General features: G+C 33.4%; 1 protein-coding gene across 1 annotated transcript in view; it reads right to left on the bottom strand.

Annotated features, from left to right (window-relative positions):
* Positions 1-20,245, bottom strand: part of LOC132752620 (uncharacterized) — a 40,598-nt gene that overhangs the window by 12,440 nt on the left and 7,913 nt on the right. The window contains exons 7-34 of the mRNA XM_060742963.1: positions 19,243-19,372; positions 18,879-18,982; positions 18,237-18,361; positions 17,654-17,772; positions 16,591-16,685; positions 16,101-16,253; positions 15,562-15,686; positions 15,129-15,281; positions 13,713-13,928; positions 13,263-13,352; positions 12,688-12,768; positions 11,770-11,902; positions 11,357-11,460; positions 10,149-10,372; positions 9,744-9,889; positions 9,459-9,579; positions 8,667-8,812; positions 7,843-8,012; positions 7,225-7,400; positions 6,052-6,141; positions 4,116-4,275; positions 3,047-3,145; positions 2,563-2,734; positions 2,184-2,238; positions 1,602-1,756; positions 930-1,069; positions 419-564; positions 1-149 (exon numbers count right to left, since the gene is read on the bottom strand). The exon at positions 1-149 is cut by the window's left edge and continues 44 nt beyond it. Coding sequence (XP_060598946.1) covers positions 1-149; positions 419-564; positions 930-1,069; positions 1,602-1,756; positions 2,184-2,238; positions 2,563-2,734; positions 3,047-3,145; positions 4,116-4,275; positions 6,052-6,141; positions 7,225-7,400; positions 7,843-8,012; positions 8,667-8,812; positions 9,459-9,579; positions 9,744-9,889; positions 10,149-10,372; positions 11,357-11,460; positions 11,770-11,902; positions 12,688-12,768; positions 13,263-13,352; positions 13,713-13,928; positions 15,129-15,281; positions 15,562-15,686; positions 16,101-16,253; positions 16,591-16,685; positions 17,654-17,772; positions 18,237-18,361; positions 18,879-18,982; positions 19,243-19,372 — 3,777 coding nt within the window. The remainder of the gene's footprint in view (positions 150-418; positions 565-929; positions 1,070-1,601; positions 1,757-2,183; positions 2,239-2,562; positions 2,735-3,046; positions 3,146-4,115; positions 4,276-6,051; positions 6,142-7,224; positions 7,401-7,842; positions 8,013-8,666; positions 8,813-9,458; positions 9,580-9,743; positions 9,890-10,148; positions 10,373-11,356; positions 11,461-11,769; positions 11,903-12,687; positions 12,769-13,262; positions 13,353-13,712; positions 13,929-15,128; positions 15,282-15,561; positions 15,687-16,100; positions 16,254-16,590; positions 16,686-17,653; positions 17,773-18,236; positions 18,362-18,878; positions 18,983-19,242; positions 19,373-20,245) is intronic.

Consider the following 20,245-nt stretch of genomic DNA (forward strand, 5'->3'; position numbering starts at 1 on the left):
ATTGGTTGCCATAGTAACCGTCTTCACATGGTAGTTCACAATTGTTTCCATAGAAACCGGGTTTACACGTGCATTTTCCAGTCGCTATATCACACGCTAATGTATTACTAGCAACGCACGAGCACGTGTTGCCACAATCATCACCAAATCTGTGTCAGCAGAGTGATAATTATATAAGCACGTGCAAATATGTCAAAAATCTTTATTTCAAGGGTCGCAGGGATAGAGAAATCAAGCGTCAAATTAACCAGGACAAATAAAAGATCTTTTTTCACTCTACTTTTTTTTAACAAATATTAGATACAAAAATAATGATAAAGTTGAACGCAGTATAAATTAGTTTCTTACATATAATAGTTTAGTTTACTTGTAGTGTAGTTATATCATTATTTATTATATGACGGTGACTCATACTTACTGCCCGGGTGAACAAGCGTCTCCGCAGGTCTCACCCCTATATCCACGTGCACAGTAACATTCGCCGGTGATATGGTCACAACCAGCGCCATTTTGACACGCACACTTTTTAGCACAATCTAACCCGTACGTGCCGAACCTACAAATCTGAAAAGAAAATTGCGAGTGATATGGGGATTTATTTTCAATTACAAGAAACCCCTTTTATAATTTAATATTATACAGATCTAATATACCGGTAATGTGTTCTTATCGTATATCACACTCATTGAGAGTATCCCCCCTTATATAACCATTGTGGCACACAACTCCTGCATGCTTCTGTAATCAGTATTGTACTAGTTACCTCCACTGGATTTTTCAGACGAATATATGCTTATCTTTTACGCTATAGCAGTTCTGTTCCCATTTCATATATAAGTAGGAAAAATATTGGACCTAGATTATTTTTTAACTACATAGAGTCGCTGGAGCAAAAACAAACAAAACATTCCAAGGCTTGTCAAACTTACTGATTCACACTTATTTCCAGTATAGCCGTTGCCACAAATACAGCGTCCAGTGAACGGGTCACATTTCTGACCGGAGCAGTCACATGATTGCAGGCAATCTTGTCCGTAACTGAAAGGTTCGCACTTTTCTGAACAGAACTCTGAAATTGAATCAAATTTTTTATTTGTTATTTATTCGTATTTGAAGTAACAAGCCGTCATAACTTTTTCAATGTTTTCACAAAGAGTATCAAGGGTATGTTATAATACAGATAAGTTTATCAAAGGTACGTCTTTAACATAGCATAGCTTTTTAAGAAGAGATGTTCCAGCGGTCTTGCTTCGAGGCTTACAGTAGCCACGAATATAACACCCATATCGGTAAGTCTAGAGAGGTTTAAATAAGCTCAATTCTTGATCACAGTGCAGTTAAGATAAAAAAAAACTCTTCAATGAAGAAACACTATCCTCAATTAATAGACTCGTACAAAAAGTTTTAATTTAAGGTATCATAACCCTGGACAGCTGTGTTTACAAATTCTTTTAAATTCCGCTCATTTCGTATTATTTATTATTTTGACAACCGTTAAGTGACAAGATTTTTAGCTCATGGTAAAATTTCCGCTTGAATTTGAAAATCACGGAAATTGTCGAAATATGCCGATTTATTACGATTTTATGGCGAATACATACGTGTTCCATAACCGGGGTAACATTGACATGTTCCATCCTCAGGATTACATGTTCCGTGGCTACATCTATTGGAACATGATTGTGAACAGTTTACACCATATGTGTTTACAGGACATGGGAAATTACATCCGGGTCCCATCCACCCTGGTTGACAGCTGAAACATACAGAAGCATTGCATTTCGTTGTTATTGTTTTCACAATGCCAAACCTGAATAAAGTACTTCCGGTCAAACTTTTTAAAATCATCATACTTTTGACTATATGCGAGCAGATATCCTAGCTCGCTATTAAAGGCGTTTGTGAGCATACACCTGACCGGGGAATTTTGCACAAGGGTTGAAATTATGTTAGGTGATTGCAGAATAAATAATCAGTATTTTGATGTTTGCAGGGTAAGTAATTTGTCTTTAGGCCTAAGAGGAAAATATCGTCTTTTAAACACAAAAAAACTTACAAAATGCAGCTTTAACGTTATCTTATCAGGGTGCAAACAGAAAACAAAGTTTGATATATGTTGAAATTTGTTCATCAAGAGGCATGTCTTGCAATTAAAAAAAAAGTTTACACAAAGCGATACTTACGCACAATTTCCTGTCATATGGTCACAAATAGCGTTGCTGGAGCAATTGCATGCATCTAAAATAGGATGTGACGTCAATATAACAGGTAAGAAAAACACTGACAAACACTTATAAATTGCTGACTAGAGATATAATTGAAGTATGGTCTGTTTCTTAGTTGTATTTTCTGAAAATATCTAGAATATAGTACTATTACAAAACTTAAATTAAATGAGTATTTAGCAAGTATCTCTTGCTATGTAGTATTTTGAACTTTTGGTTATGCAAACATTGTTTAAAACAACTCAGAATGTTAAAAAATCAATAGTTTCGAATAGATATTTTAGCATTATTTGTATACATGCAAACTTGTCGTTTATGGATTGAATTTTGAACTCACGCTTGCAGCCTTCGCCGTAGTATCCATCCGGGCACTTATCCTGACAGCTGGTTCCCTTGAAGCCCGATTTGCACACGCATACACCGTTGATCGGGTCACACATTGCAGTATTGGATTGGTTACATGTGCAATTTCTCCTGCATGCTGTACCATAGGTCCAAGATGGGCATTGCTAAATATAAAACAATAATCCTCCGCGTAATGACACAGATATGTGTACAAGTAAATATCAAAAATATTTTAGTAGGCACGTGATAGTCACTACTTAGTACATGGACCTTTTGCTCGTTGACCAAACCATGAAAGCAAACTTTGGTAAACCCCAATTCGTTTCATGTCACTAAATTAACTCATTTATGAATTGAAATTAACATTAACAAATAGTAAAGTAAGACGGAATGATGCCACAATATGATAACTGCCTTATAATTATGACCGTTATTTGGCGTTACGAATGCAATATTGTCATAATGAATTAACGTACCTGATCACAATTTGGTCCCGTTTTACCTGGACTGCACTCACACTTTACATCCCAACTTGTTACACTTGGCGGTTTCTTGATACATTGTCCCCATTTTGGCTGAACGAAAGAAATTTTATCAACGTTCACTATAGTTTTATTTCCGCTATAATGAAAGTTTTAACGCTGCAAGCTTACCAATTACGAAATAGAAAAAACGAAATCCCTAAAATACGCCAAAAATGGCAAAATGAAAATGTTGCACACTCATTTTATGTTCCCTGTTCTGTGTGTAAGTCTAGCTACCCCCAGGGCCACTGCAACATGTTTAAAAACAAAAATTCATTTTTAAAACACAAAACGAAAATTTTAGTTTAGAGATGATATAATATTTTTTACCCCCAGGCTAATTCAAATTTATAAATTAACTTTATTCTAATCAAAGGACGCTCATATACAATATTACAAAGATGTTTAAAGATTTTTGACGTGTCATATGACCCATTACCGAAGGACAAAGCAGACATTCCGATTTTTTTCTGAGTTGTATCTCGTGGTCACGGAAGAGGACAAGAAATAATCGGAACGTCCCCTCCCAAGTATTAAGGATTGTATAGCTTTAAAGCTGCATGCCTCCAGATGAGTCAAAATATTTCAATAAAATCAAACTTGAGAAATATGTACTGAGATTTTAGGAAAAGTAAAATGATTCAAGATTCAAGTAATATTTTACATGTTATGTGCGGTTAAAGACTGATTTTTCGGTATTTACAAGTATATTTCTACTGCGTTACTAACGCAATAAGGGCTATTTATGCATATTTTGACCACTTTTCGGTAATTTACGTGGGTTGTAAGTGCCATAGATAATGTGTAAATTGCTTCCTTTTGGTTATTTCACAATATTATACATTCAAATTCATTTTCAAATTTTTCATGAAATTTAGCATGAATATGGAGGCGTGCTGCTTTAAGCGCACAAACCGTTTGTACAAGATAATTTTTCTTAGTAATTTTAAATGTCTTATACATCTAAAAGATTGATGATTATAATTGCAAGTCCTATAGAATAGACAGAATATTATCTTACATTATCAGTCCCTGCATCAGCAGTAACACACCATGGTACACATTTAGAGAGAACATTATGACCCGTGGCAGGTGCTCCTGGTGGCGGACCAAACACCTGCAGCCTGTTCGTGCCACCACATGTCCACAATGGATTACCCTGACATGCTTGTCCACATTCACTGCACAGCAAGAAAAAGTAAATAAATTGATAGAGATAAATTGTTGTATTGTTTATTTTTATTTATTTTTTTATTCTTATTATTTTTTTGGTCATTGTTTTTTGTTGTTCTTTTTTGTCGATTTTTTGTTGTTGTTGTTGTTCTTGTTCTTGTTCTTGTTGTCGATGATGACGATGATGACGATAATGATGATGATGATAACGATGATGACGATGATGACGATGATGACGATGATGATGGTGGTGATTTTTTGTGAAGTTTTTAATATCAAAAGGACCAGTTAAACTGACAAATTCGCAATGGCTAGGAAAGATATATATACGATTGCAATAGAAATATCTTTTCCGAACAGACAATGGGAATAAAACTTAAACAAATGCATCTAATGTGCGAATAAAAATGTTTCTACTCAAAAGCACAGAAATCTAACGCACATGTCTTTACAAGCTAGCTTACTAGCTACAAAAGCTAAGTTTTACATTCTATCAAAAATTGTATGTTATAAACAAGTGATAAAGATGCCTCAGGCAAATACATTGTATAACTATTCATCGCCTTTGAAAATATACGTATTTATAACGTTTCATTTCGACTGAAACTAATAAAATACTCGATTATCAGGTAAAAAAATATACCGCGGTAAAGAAAAAGTTTTTTTATCAATAAAATCCCTATAATACAAATAATATTTATTTATAACTTTGAAAAAAAAATCACAAATTATTCAAATTTCTTTCCAAATTATTCGTTGTAATCAGCTGCTATATAAACCATTTGAATGAACAAATTCTTCCACCCCTGGTGAATGTATTCGTGTAATCACGTGATATAATCACGTGCTGTAGGAATGACATATTTGTGCCCCCTATTCAATATAATAGGGGCTTTTGTGATGCGTACATGGGGTCGTACGGTCACATTTCCTTGCACATCCCTGATGCGTGTTTGTGGTCGCACGGTCAGTCATTTCATATCAATTCACTCCACTTACACTTTCACAATGCATTTATTTTTTAAATACACTCACACAAACATTATTTAACCCTGATTTTCCCTGCTCAAAGAACACTCTTCCTACCAAACATTTAATACTATCAACTGGAATTGACTGTGGCACAACTTACATCATAAATACAACTCACTTCATAAACAAATCTCACACCTTGAATTCAACTCACTTCATGTACATAACTCTCACCGTGAGCACAACTCACGTCATGAACACAACTCACACCTTGAATTCAACTCACTTCATGAACAAATCTCACACCTTGAATTCAACTCACTTCATGAACATAACTCTCACCGTGAGCACAACTCACTTCATGAATACAACTCACATCGTGAGCACAACTCACTTCATGAACACTACTCACACCGTGAGTACAACGCACTTCATGAACATAACTCACATCGTGAGTACCACTCACTTCATGAACATAACTCACACTGTGAGTACAACGCACTTCATGAACATATCTCACACCGTGAGTACCACTCACTTCATGAACATAACTCACATCGTGAGTACAACTCACGTCATGAACATATCTCACACCGTGAGTACCACTCACTTCATGAACATAACTCACATCGTGAGCATAACTCACGTCATGAACACAACTCACACCGTGAGCACAACTCACTTCATGAGTACAACTCACACCGTAAACAAAACTCACAGTGAGTACAACTCAATCTATGAACAAAACTCACAAAAATAATACAACTCATACACAAAATATTATTATATAAAAATATATATTTAAATAATACCTGTCATGAACCTTTTTACTCATATCTAAGTGATTGTCACAGAAACATAGGTTGGTGCCTTCAGTTCCAGAATATTTAAAATTTCTGTCCCTGAAAATATTTTTTTTTTTTAAAGCAATGATATTACGTATTTTATGGGTTTTTTAAAAAATAATAATATAACAAAATTTCATTTGGGAAAATATAGAATAAATCCTTAACATTTCTATGTTCTTAGAAAATAGTTCGTTAATTAAGATTAAACAATACTGGGCTTTTTTTCATGTACAGTGGTCGGAGAGATAACTCAGACGCATAGATAGCCCCGACACTTGATATATATTATTGTAATAATTTTGTTTTTCAACAAAGAAGCTAATTGTCACCTAATAGTATAGGAGCAGGACAGAATGTTATGATTTTTTGCAAGTTGATAAACTTTTTAGTATATTTCAAGTAATCTTAACTGTTTCAAAACGTTCTTTTTACTAAATTACAATAAGGTAGTTAGAATTGTATTGACCACAGGTCACTGACTTGGGAAAGATTTTTGAAAAATTGTTTTCATTTCAACAAAATAATAGATAAAACATATAAGATGTAAAAATAAATTATTGATGCCGATTTCTCTTTCATTTTTATTTTAAAATTTAAGCGTCGATTTTATCTACTGTTGTGGGGTAAAAATACTCTGTTTTGTATACTTAATTCAGGACCTTAAGGAAGTACCCGTTTCAATTTTCATACATAATTTTGTAGTGTAATTTAAAGTCTTTGAACTGAACTTTGTTTAGGTGGTTCAATATTTAAAATATACAGGAAGATAATTAAAATATTGCAAAAGATATGTAATTTAGTGTCGGAGTTATCTCCCCAACCAGTACTGCATACAGTACAAGTATTTCACATTCTTCCATAAACACTAAAAGAAAACATTATATACGGATAAAATCAAGCTAGTATGTGCCATTGTTGCACGACTTTTAATAACCGCGACTTTTAATAACCGTGACTCAAGGCGCCGTCGCTTAGTCCCGCAAAAGGTAAACTTTATTTTGACATCCAAAATATTGGTTGCTGGAACAGATTTAGACACCTAGAAAGCAGTCATCTGGCTCGACGAAAGATGTGAACAAGGGGTTTGTCATAAATGAAAAAAGACAAGAAACTTAATACAATAGGTAGAATCTAGACCTGCAAAGTTGTTTACAATAGTCCGGTGTCATCTTAGAGTTCGTCACGGATGTACTAGGTATGGCAATCGCTAATGTCCGGTTTGTCGGAATATCCCGGAAACATCCTCGGAATACCTCGTTTCCGTAAACAGTGTTTCTATAGTCTATCTGCTTCTGACCCGACTGACTATGGTCCTGAAATATTTAATTCGGAATAGAGCTGGCATAGAACTGCTGATAAACTATAGAGCAAGGATGGAGATGTTTTTATTTTCTTCTATAAGAGCACAAATTGTCAGCAGAAAGTATAGATGTGATTGTACAAATTAATTGAATGAAACTGCAAGATAGAAATGGATAAATTCATGTTTTCTATATAGGGGAGGGTTTTTTTTCCTTTTTTTGTGGGGGGGGGTGTTTGCTTGTTATTTTTTATTTTCTTTTTTGTTTCTTTTTTTTTTTTCGTTATTTAAACCGCTAAACTTGTTATACAAAATTATCAGCTTAGTTGTTAGGTAATATAACAGATTTGCTTTTGACAAAAAATGGTGAAACGTCTTTGTACTAAATATATCTGCTCATTGTATGTCATATTATATTTAGGTAATAATTTACAAATCTAACGCGCAATTCTTACAACAAACTGATCCTGTAACGTTGACGTCTTTACAACACCATGGTTATCTCCCACAATTCCCTTCGTAATTAGAGAATCGATTCTGATACGACCCATGCCGCCCGGACCACCACAACAATGGCTGCCTCCTGCCCCTCCATCGCCGCCCATAGCCCATAGTTTCTGATACCCTTTAAACAATATAGATATGATTACAGAAATGATGGACGGATGTGTGTAGAAAAGTTTAAAAATGAATATATACGTTTTAATTAACAAAGATTAAGCTCAACCCCGCACATATATACAGAATTTTACTGCATAAATGTATATAATTCGCATTTATAAATAGGAATTATCATTCATTTTAGGTTACTATATTATCTTTAGAAGTTCAAGATTTTTAGCACGATATGTTGTTTATTATTCATAAATTTTATTACGTTCCTATCAGTAAGGCATAACAAAAATGATTGACTTGAAAAAATAATTGCTAGTGCATATCTGTGCACCTTAATACAATATCATTATTATGTGATATGCCTGTAAAGGCCGATGATTGAAAATAAAATTATTCTTTTCTATTCTATCGTCGTTTACAACCTAATATTATTGTTTTTATTCTAACAAAAAGTGAGTCAATATTTTACAACCCGGCGACGTTTTTTAAATTTAGTTACTAGTAATAAAGTAACACCATTGTTGCATTCGGCAGCATCTTAAGACAATGTTTTGAACAATAAAAAAATCTTGGATATTTAAAGGAGTTACAATGCAGACCCCTTACATATCTCTTGATAATGAAAATCCACACATAGGTATAACTGATATGTTATCATACTTACCAATATCAACAAGTTTTGCAGAGAGGTAAATGCTACCACCACTGCCACCACCACCAGGCCCAGACATATCCCAACAAGCAGTCGTGCTGTTACCTAGGCAACGGACTGGACTTTTCAGATCACAGGAGTCTGGACATCCCATACAACTGTAATATCAAATGTAAATATCTAATTATTCCATGTAATTATTCGCTGAATTTATTAAGTAGGTAAAATCTATGACCGGTTTAAAAATTTGCAACGCACAAAAATGTCGTTAAAATTTTCTTTTTCTTTTGGATGGTTGACATTTCGTTGTTTATTGTCATTTTATTGCCTCTACACTTTAAGGCTCAATTTGATTTTCTTTCTACAGAAATGGCAAACATCTTTTTCATAATGTTGTAAGAATCGATTTAAAACATTTAAAATTATTATCACCTGAAGAAAACAGTGTTGAATGTTGTGATATAGGGAATATAATGTAATGGCATTTTGACTTCCATACAAAATGCTTATTCACTATAAATTAACTTATTGCCGAAACGCTAAAGAGGCAAAATGTGGCTCAGCTGCAAGACAGATGAGTTTTCTTTTTCTTGAAAACTAACATGACATAAAAAATAAGAAGCTTTGAAAATAAAATTGTTTACAATATTGAGGCTTTATGGACCTTAAAGTAAAAATGTTGTTTGAATGAATGAAGCAAAGTTACTTTCGATAAATAAAACAAATTAAACAAAAGCGGTGTTTCCTTTTTAGTTAAGTTTTTGCATTTTAAAACTTAAAAGAAATAACACATCATGAGCGTACCCACTCCCAACAGGGATGTCGCCTTGTCCGTTTTCACCAGCAACTGAAATCACCCCTGTGATTTTAATAGACCGTTCCGCTATGATTTTTACTGCACCACCTCCATTTCCACCACGCCCACCTGTAATTGAAATAATGTTCACGTGTTTTAAAGAAGCTGTTTCCCTCAAAGCCAATAAATTTAACAATGAAATATAGAAATTATGACGATTAAAATTGATTTTTTTAATTACTTTATGACAAACCACTTAAACAGCAAATTGGGTTTAACAATTTTTCATTTACCTATGGGATTAGTAGTCAAATCTTTTGCATTTCCTCCACTTCCCCCACCAGACCCCATGTATAATGTGTTTAAATCTGCATCCCCATATACACGCCCGCCTGACCCAAGTCCAATCCTGTCACCGACAACTTTGATTCCATTTAATCTGCAATAGATTCGGCCATAGAGAAAGGAATTATAAAGTAAAATTAAAATAGATTGATATAGGCTCAGGTATGATCATAAAGCAACAGTCATAGCATTCGACTACACACAGAGCTTTTAAATTGATATATATATGTATCTTGTAATGAAATGCCAAAATTTGTTAATTAGGTAGATGTTTATAATAAATATTTTTAATCCTTTATTTTTTTTAAATATTGTCCAACCAATTTTTTTTTTAAATCGAAACTTCCACGTACCCAACACTTCCGTATCCACCTCCCCCACCCGAGCGTCCCGTACCGTCAGTAATTGTGTTGCCCCCGGCACCCCCGCCGCCTCCTCCATAGTTCTGTTGGTTGGATATTTTCCCGATACCGCTATATGTCTCGCCCTGTGATCCACCGACACCTGTACCATTAGAACTAGGCGCCCCTCTGTAGCCGGCACCTACTGCGTCTAAATATCCATCTATCTGAACCTCCTATTGCAAATGCCGTTAAATGTCAATTTAATTATCATGTCTACATCTTTGTGTGTATAATTTCCGGAGTAAGATGCTACGTTTTGAATATAATAACATAATTATGATTATCAACATTTAGTTGTTTCTTAAATACCCATTATGCCCTCGAAATGCTTTCATTTTTATTTCTCAAAGTCTTTTTACATTTGATATTCTTTTATAGTTTCCAACAAGTTGTTTTTTATTTGCAAATTACCTGAACTGTTTTCTTCTTCTGTAACTTTTTTTTTTGACACTTGGTACATTTATAGTGATTTAGTATTTTGTACGGAAGTCAAAATACTACTTTGTTCACATTTGCTACTTTAACGACATATAAATTTACATTAAGTGTTACTTCCTGTATGTAACAAGCATCTAACATGCTCTAAAACCATTATTTAAATGTTATAATGTATGACCTTTCTAAATAAATAAATATCTATTAATTTCTAAGGCATACTGTGCCTTTAATGCAAACAGAAGCCATATATCGATGAATTTTTAATTTAATTTAATAGTTATCATAACTGATGGTATATATCTTATATAGATCAATTTCGCGTTTATAAATGACAGGGGACAAAAATTATGTTCACTTAACGCTTTATAAACAAATAATTATTATAAGTTAAGGATAGTAGGAAATTGGCCTAAATCAGGAAATTGTTATTGACAATGCTTTTATGTATTATGTAGCCTAATTTATCTATCAGATGTCGTTGTTACGGATTCAAAATACACATTGGTTTCTTTTATTAAAAGACACAATACTGACCATTTATAAATGTGCAACATTCATGTTCATAAGTATATCCAATGAAAATCGATAACGTAACAAATGTGAACATGTACTATTATAATTATCTTGTATATACCCTAATAATATTTATCAATAACTAAGAATTCATAAAAAGGTAAGCAAAAGATATTATAATATCTTATATAAGAAGAAAAACTAACCTGTGCAATTACATCAAACATTCCTCCTGTAGATCCATTGTACCGAGACACGAGAACAGTAACACCTTTAGGAATTACAAACCGGCTAATGTTACAATGAATTCCTGAAATATCAAAGTTCGATATTAAGATAGCGATAAAATTACTTTTGTGCTCATTTTTTTTAATGTCAAGTTGACAATTCGACAATGCAATATAGCAGAAAATCAAGATATTGCAGGAATATTAATATATTATGAAACAAAAATGTCAATGTGTCTTACAATTATGAATATTATATAATATAAATTCTAAAATGACAAAATCTAACAACGTCAAAAAATGTAACAAAAATCTAACAATAAAATGAACTTATAATTTGACAATGTCATACGATATATTTTTTCTTTCATTCCATCACTAAAGTTACTCACCGCCGATAATTTCCGTGTCCTTCAGAATCCAGTCGTCACCACCGTGGTCGACAGCGTTACCACCAGAGCACGCGGGTACGGCTATATCTCCCAGCTCCCAATGACCTACTAAACCGTCATTTAATGCTTCCACCTGAATAAAATAGTGACAAATACACATTTTGTAATTATTATTTTGCATTCATATGTATTTAAATGAGCAATAATATGAATTTATAAGATTATAAAAATAAAATATTTATGTTGCAATTTCATATGCATTTACGTTTTATTTCCTTATATCATTCCCTTCTAATCCGGAAACCTTTGTAGTCCAAACTTATCTTCTGGTCTGGGTGAGCTCGGATTAGACAGGTTCCACTGTTTCTATAATTTGTTAAGAATGGATCATGCATCATTGATATTAAAGGTTTATTTTGAAGTTGATTTAAGTTGAGCCAAAATGCTGTAAGAAAATATTTCTTGAGAAACATGTTTTTTTTTCAGAAAAGATTTTAAGAAAAGTAAAAATATTCACAAGTCAAGAAACAATATACATGATGTATGCAGTAACTGATTTTGCAGTATTTATCACCATATTTCTACTGCGTGACTAACGCAGTAATGTTTATTTTTGCATATTCTTTGGTTCTTTGGTTAATGTCCTAGAAATTGAGTACCGTTTGTATGCAAATTAATGTGTAAATTACACTTATTCATTTGACAATATTTCCTTTGTAAAAGATTTTTTCCCCATCAAAATATGCATTATTAACCTTGAGGTTATTCAATTCAGTAAATAGCATATTGTAAAAATCCGACTATTTAAGCTATTTAAGTTGTAGCTTATATATTTAAAATTAAATCTCTAGAACGGCTTTCTGTTGAAAATGACATTACAACCTTTTACAATGTCCGCAAGGACCGTTGTAAACTTACTGTTGAGTTTTGTGTACCAATATTATACATTGAACGATTGATTTCGTCATTAGTTAGTTCCCTATTCCACACTTTGACATTCTGAAATCATAAAATTCTTCATCAGATAACAAATATACATACATGTATAAAAGAGATATTTGGCAAAATGATTTGTCATTCCTGAAGGCACAAATATATTTACATATTTATTTAACTATTCAGAGAAAAGAGCAAACTACATGAATAGTCTGAAAAAAAGTTTCAACCATTTCATTACCTTATTGCTTAAAGGTACACCAACATGTCTTTCTAACTAAGAATGCCATATACCGTCATGTAAAAATTGGTAACATATTCCTATTAACAATTTCAAACTAAGCCTACTGGTGGCCAGTATATTATCAAAACCATCAGTGCAGACCAACATCAGCGGGCAGAGCCGTGTCGCACGTCTGACCATTGTCTACACTGTTGGCTATTGAGTTAGTACTTATTTTGAAACTTTCCCTTGATGAATGGTATCGTCCAGATTGAAATATAGAAAGAAAAGTCCATTTTACGATAATCGGAGTGGTAAGTATTAAAACACCAACCTTTATCATCCCTCGGAAGAAGTCGGCAGGACAGCAGACGGCGGAACCAATCCAGAAACCTGCCGTTGTTGGTATATGGTTTAACAACACCTGACAAAACCATAAAAAATTGTAACTGATTATGCTAAAATGATCACCGCAATAACTTTTGGTCAAAGACTTTATTGTGTTTATTATATAATAGATGTATGATCTCACATTTGTAGTCATATAACATATAGTTATATTGAACGATATGTTTATGGTCGTGTGGTTAAGGTGTTGACCTCTCGCCGATGTAGGTTCGAGCCGCGCAACGTCCAAACTTAATCTAATACATGTATTTAGTTAAAGCAATATTTCAGTAGGAAGCTTAAAAAGCTTTTTAAAACTTTTATTTGTAAACGGAAATAAAATACTTCAAAAGTCTTTGAAAAATGCCTATAATATGTTGAATACTTCCAGACTTACTGTGTTCATTTCTTTAAACTGACCATTCAAGTAAATCTTGGCATGAGACGCATTACTGGTCACTGCAACCATGTACCACGTGCCAATTGTTGCTAACGATTTCCCTGTATTCAAATCACGGGTACATTCCTTTGACAATTTCAGGTAGCCCCGGAATGTTCCGGAGTTGAAGTTAAAACCAAAGTCATTGCAGTCTGATGCGCCGCCCACTATTGTCTGTAAATAAATGTTTAAATGTAAGTTTTTTTACAGCCGGAATATATCGTCATAATCATGACAACACTTACATGCCCATACAAGAAATAAAAGTCGCCGCTCCCAACTCAAGCTTTTGCAATACATTCAAATCAACTTCAAAAATGAACACAAAAACATCACAATACAAAGTGTGGCAATACTATCAATATGACTCAGAGAATCATTCATGTGCAAAGGGTTTCCTATTGGCTAAATTTTGAATGTACAACAGAAATTATTCCTGTACAAAGTGCTTCCAATAGAAATCAATTTTAGCAATCCTAATACAAGATGGTTTCCATAGGCAACACTTTTAATAACCGCCTTCCAAAGTATATCCAATGGGCAGGAGTTTTAATAATCGCTTTACAAGATGTTTTCCAATGGGCACCATTTTTAAAGACCTTCATACAAGGAGTTCTCATGGACAGCAATTAATATTCCCCATTCAAGGTGTTGCCCAAGGGCAACACTTTAAAGGCGTTTCCATAGGCATTATTTATAATATTCCCCAAGTAATAAGTTTTAATTGGCAATAGTTTTAATTGCCCCATACAAGGTGTTTCCATGGGCAACACTTTACAAAATCGTTCTCATAGGCAACATTATTAATATTCCTCGTACAACATGTTCCTCCTGGGAATCATTTAATTAACCCTCATACAGGTGTTTCCATTGGGCAACACTAAATATTCTTCATGCAAGGTGTTTCCCATAAGCAACACTTATAAAAATGAATTTTCATCAAAGGTGTTTCAATGAGCAACAATTTTTAATAATTTTCATACAAAGTGTTTCTATCAGCAAAAGTTACGATATAAAAAAAACAATTCCAGTGCAAAGTTTCCCCGTTGAATGGCCAATCTGATTAAAAACCAGCTACTGTACATGTAAGGAATGAGTAGGTCTGATAGTTGAAGAACCAACCAGAGGTCGGTAAATATTTTGTTATGTAAACTTGCTATATAGGTAAGATCAAATTCTAGCATAGGGAGACAAAGTGCTTCTAAGCAAAATACCGCAATGCACTGGTGCAAAAAAAATCTTTTGAAAATACAGTTGGCATTGAAATCTCTGCGTTATAAAGCTTTCAGGTGCAAGTAACTCTAGAGGTCAATTAGAAATAGTTCTACAATGAGTTATTTTCCCTAGTACAAAAAATGTAAAAAGTACATGTACCTGCCTCATGGTATCAATACGATCGGGTCTGACCCATGCAGCTACCGTATATCTAGGACCCGGACTCCACGGACCTAGGTCTATGTATGTCGGTCCATTCTTGAAAGTATCCGACAATGCAAATTCTCCTGCGCACGAAAATGGAGGTCCAACCTAACAACAGAAACTGAATATGAATTAATTATGCAAATATGATGATAAGTGTCTATTCATGTAAATTAAATAACAGAACAAAACAGAACTGAAGTTTATTAATAAGTCGTATGCGAACAGCATATTGATAACACTAGCTGACGGAAAAAATACTGTTACCAATATAAAAAGTCTTAATTTAGAATATTTAAAATGTAACTAGTGAAAAGAAACATTCACTGCTACTTTGTATGTAAAAGTTTCCATTTCCTTGCATAAAGATCAGAAATGCTATACATACCGAGTTGTCTTCGACGCACGTGTTGAATGTATAATTTCCGTAGTCGAACGGGAAAATGCACGTGTCCCCGGCTTTATCACCTCCAATGGTGTTCACAACCTCTTTATGTACGGGTACACATACTCCTATATAAACATATATGTATGACTGTAACGTAATTATACAAAACTATACGCCCATCACCATGCAATTTGTATACAACATAAAGTGTTAGGATTTTTTTGTTGTTGTTTTTGGTGGTTTTTGTTTTGTTTTGTTGTTGTTGTTTTTATTATCATTTTTTATATTGGTTTTGTTGTTGTTGTTGTTGTTATTCATTAAAATGAACAATATTTAAGCTTATGGTTCTTAGCTACTGCTTTTTTTATTAAGGAGATTTATTTATCTATGGAGTTAAAATACCGTCAAAAGTTTTATAGGTAAGCAACGGACACTCAAAATCTGATTGTCTAATGGAAGGGCAATGATTCAAGTTTACCCTACTCCTTACTAGTATTATAGAGTGGCGGAATTCAAAAACAGATGATGTAACATTTTACCCCCGGCATCACATGCTGTACGGTTGTTAATATCTTCATAATAAGAACAGTAGTCAAAGGTTTCACACTTGGAACCGTAGTAAGAAGGAGGACACTCGCACTCGCCGGTTACTTTATTACAATGTCCTCCATTCATGCAGCCACACATGTACTCTGAAAACAGAAGTGCATCTTAAGCTCTTTATCTATGGAACACCACTTGTTAAAATGTATTCTATAATATCATTTTAAGTTCGTGAAATTTGTTTTTAATTCCATCGTTTTCCTAGTCTGTTAAATAAATGTGATCATCTTTTATACATCTCAAGGCGTGCAACGTTATAGATTTATCCGAAAAAATATTTAACAAATAATATTTTAAAATAATTTTGGATGTTTTTTTTTAATTTCATATCTATCTGTGTTTCATTTAACACAACGGCATTTCACAGTGATTTACAATAAGCCTGGCAAAATTTTACAAGTATTTCTGAATGGAGCTCGAACTTACGCTTACACCTTGCTTGTACCGCGACTGTATTGTTTGAGATGCCACATATGCCTCTCTGCATCAGACTCTGACCATGCACGACACCGGCAGCGTACCTAATATATGAATATCATACCAGAAAGCATGTTTAACTACCAAAGCATTATTGTTGTCATTTTCATGACATTCTATTCACTATGTCTCCTTTACATTCTTTTAAATACATACATATTATTATTATTATTGTTATTGTTATTATTATTAGTTTGGTTTAACGTCGCGCCAACACCGAACTGTAGCGAAATCCAGCTGTACTGGCGTAAGAAGACCTCAGGTGCCCGTCTGTGCATTACTTCAAGCACCAACGAGTACCTGAGTAAAACCACCGACGTTCCATCAGCTGGCTGGCTGGATAGCTGTCTCACATGAAAGAATACAAAGTCCCAGGCGGGATTCAAACACACAGAAATGAGGGGCATGTGGTTTGAAGTCAACAACCTTAAAGATCCTGTAGGTTGTAATTAAAGTTGTTACCACACTTGAGTGACATTTTATATATGTATTTAATTATGCTTCTAAAACAATTTTTAAACATCAAATACAATGTAATATGTAAAATATGTACTACAAAAATATGTCCACATTATATGTAATCATTGAAATATGTGCATTCATTTCTTATTGAAAAAATTGACTTAGACTTTATAGAAAATAAATTTTTAATTACCTCCCTTTATTAACATGAAATGTAAATTCGGTAATGTCTTTACAAATAATGCTTTTTGGAATTTTCAATATTGATAAATCTTTATTTGAGCATCATATTTATGATAAAAAAAACCCATAAAAAAATGAGTTACAGGATCTCCAACCACTCAGCCTTGGACGCCCGTAAATAATCATTATACAATCAATAATATAACAATAAAGCAGATAAAGTTATAATAAAAAAATGTCGGTTTTTTTCTATACAAATATAATATCGCAAACATTCGAAGCAGCTCAAAGACTTTAGCTTGTTATAAAATATTATGTTTATGCTTTATCAATGTGATCTACTAAAAAATAATAAAAAATAAATTACGTTGTCCAGTAACTACAACCTACGGCCACTGCCCCAGCTGGACATTGTACCGTCCCCAAACCGTTAACGTTGAATAAAATCACGTGACCAGGATCCCCGGGACGGCATATCACTTGTGACTACAACAACAAAAATTAGGAACTGAGTTAGTTTTGTCTTCGACATGTTTTCAATTGTAAAATCAGAAATTACTAATAATATGGTCAGGAAAACAAATTAATGATACCTAATCCATTATGGGTGCGCACCCCACACCCTCCCCGAAACACACGAAAGTCCTCGAATACATATAGAAATAAAGTATCATACAATGAAATAACATTCAATTATTTAAGTAAGAAGCGCTGTAATATTTCTTATTGTTCTGACCGTAACTTGACATGAAACTGCATAATTTTAGCATCTATAAATACGTATTAATTACTAGAGATATCTTTATACAATATCAAAATAGGAATCGAACAAACTTTTCCTGAGTTGAGAGGCGGACATCTTGTAGTTATTAGACAATCGGTTTCATTCCAACCCCCATATTCAACCCAACAGGCATTCAGCTCAAATCAGATACAACGGTAATACTTACATGTCCCGTAGATGTTACACACGTATCCCCCTCGAACTTGGCACCGTTACATTTTGACTCAAAACACAGGCAAGTTTCGGCTTGGTAGCCTGCTGGACATGTTCGACCGTCGTCAATTATCTCGGCTGAAAATTATTTAATTTTGCATTAAAAAGATTGTTTAAAAAGTAACACTGTACATTATTTTTTTTATACAGACACACAGTGTATAAACCAGTCTACCTATGGTTTTTGCAAGAAAGTTTTAAGTTAAAAAAGAAAAGGTCATTTTAATCAGAAGACAAGATACACAATTAATTGCTTAGGCAATTGACAAGTCCGTAACAATTTTAACATAGTTATGGTTAAAAAAGTTTTTAATATTACTTAGAATGACAGATTTACAGAATTATAAAAATGAATGATTCCTTAGAACTTCAGGTTTATTTGTATATACAGTAAACTCAGCTTATAACGATATTCAAGGGACCGCCAAATTTATATCATTCGTTATATCCGGATATCGTTATAAACGAGAGGCAACCAATTTGAAACAAGAGTCGGGACGGCGGCAACAGCATTGTTATAAGCGGTATTTCGTTATAAGCGATATTGTTATACGTGGAGTTTACTGTAGTAACAATCAATAAAAGAAACTCCTACATTTCACAATTTCGCAATTTGTGCCTGAGTATCCTTGGTAACAAATACATTTAAATGCGTCCGCATCCACAGCTAGACACCGACCTTCGTTCTGGCAAGGGTTACTGAAATAAAATACCGGTATATTTCCAATTTTTATATCATTTTTATTCTAGAAATATACAATTATAAATCATTAAAAATGCTAAAGAAATAAAGCTGTTTGAAAAACACCGTATGACCTTAACAAAGCCGATACGTCTGAAGTTCCCAACAAAACCCAAAACAAAATAACCTAAAAACAAAACGCCTATTGATATTCCATTTAAAGTTTTTAAATATGAATGAATTTCCAAATAAGAGTGTTTTATAGCTGACCCCTGACCTTTTAACGCATATATGTTGGTTGTGCATCAGATCTAGGTGTAAATTTTCTTCTTTGAAATCATAAGTTGTCGCCGGATAACACTGCCCCGGAAATCCACCACAATGTCCTGTTATACGCTGTGGAATAGCTGAAAAATGTAAGCAGTCTATATAACAACATTTTGTCACTTTAACATAGGCACCATAGATCATTTCATCGTAGTCAAAATATTAATAGAGTCCTAGGTTCGAATCGTGAGCGCAAAATATGATCTGAAATGCTCTATTTTTGCATACGGCGATTGCATTATAAGCACGAGATTTTCATGGAATTATTATATTCATTATTAGCGAGCAGAAATATTTATTGACGACAATTGAAATATATGCACGGGATGTTCGTGCATTTTCATACTTATACGAATGGTTAATCCTTAGCGAGCAGAAATATTTAACTACATGCACGAGATTTTCGTGCATCTCTAAAACTCTTACTAAGCGATTATGAATATATGCTAACGACAAGTTTATAATATGCACGGAATTTCGTGCACTTAAAAAATGGTATACATCAATTAAATTATAACGTTATTGAAATAACATTCACTATATATACTTCTAAAATATGGAATATATTTTACTTCAAAGAGACAGTTTTGACTTCTCTGTGAGAATATATTCCATACCTCACTCAAAACGAACAAATATCAATTTTTATATATCAAACACGTATACCAAACAACATTATGTATTGAATATCTTAAAACAACTTACGCGCACTGAAAGTTGTATTTAACAATGCTTTTATTGCGTTTATACCACGCGTTTTATGATAATGATGGAGGTAGTACATTTCATAATGGAAAAAAATTATACCTTGACATTTTAATTACAGAAAAAAACTTGTTATAACAAATTAAAAACACCTTTATAAATGGTGAACCTTTTTAGTAAAACATATTTGCCTTTGTTTTCTAAATAAGATTGACACTCTGTTTACCTGGTGTGTGTTAGGTTTGCAA

The sequence above is a fragment of the Ruditapes philippinarum genome, unplaced genomic scaffold (genome assembly GCF_026571515.1).
Source record: "Ruditapes philippinarum isolate M1 unplaced genomic scaffold, ASM2657151v2 ctg4406_1_1_1_1, whole genome shotgun sequence".
Lineage (NCBI taxonomy): Eukaryota > Metazoa > Mollusca > Bivalvia > Venerida > Veneridae > Ruditapes > Ruditapes philippinarum.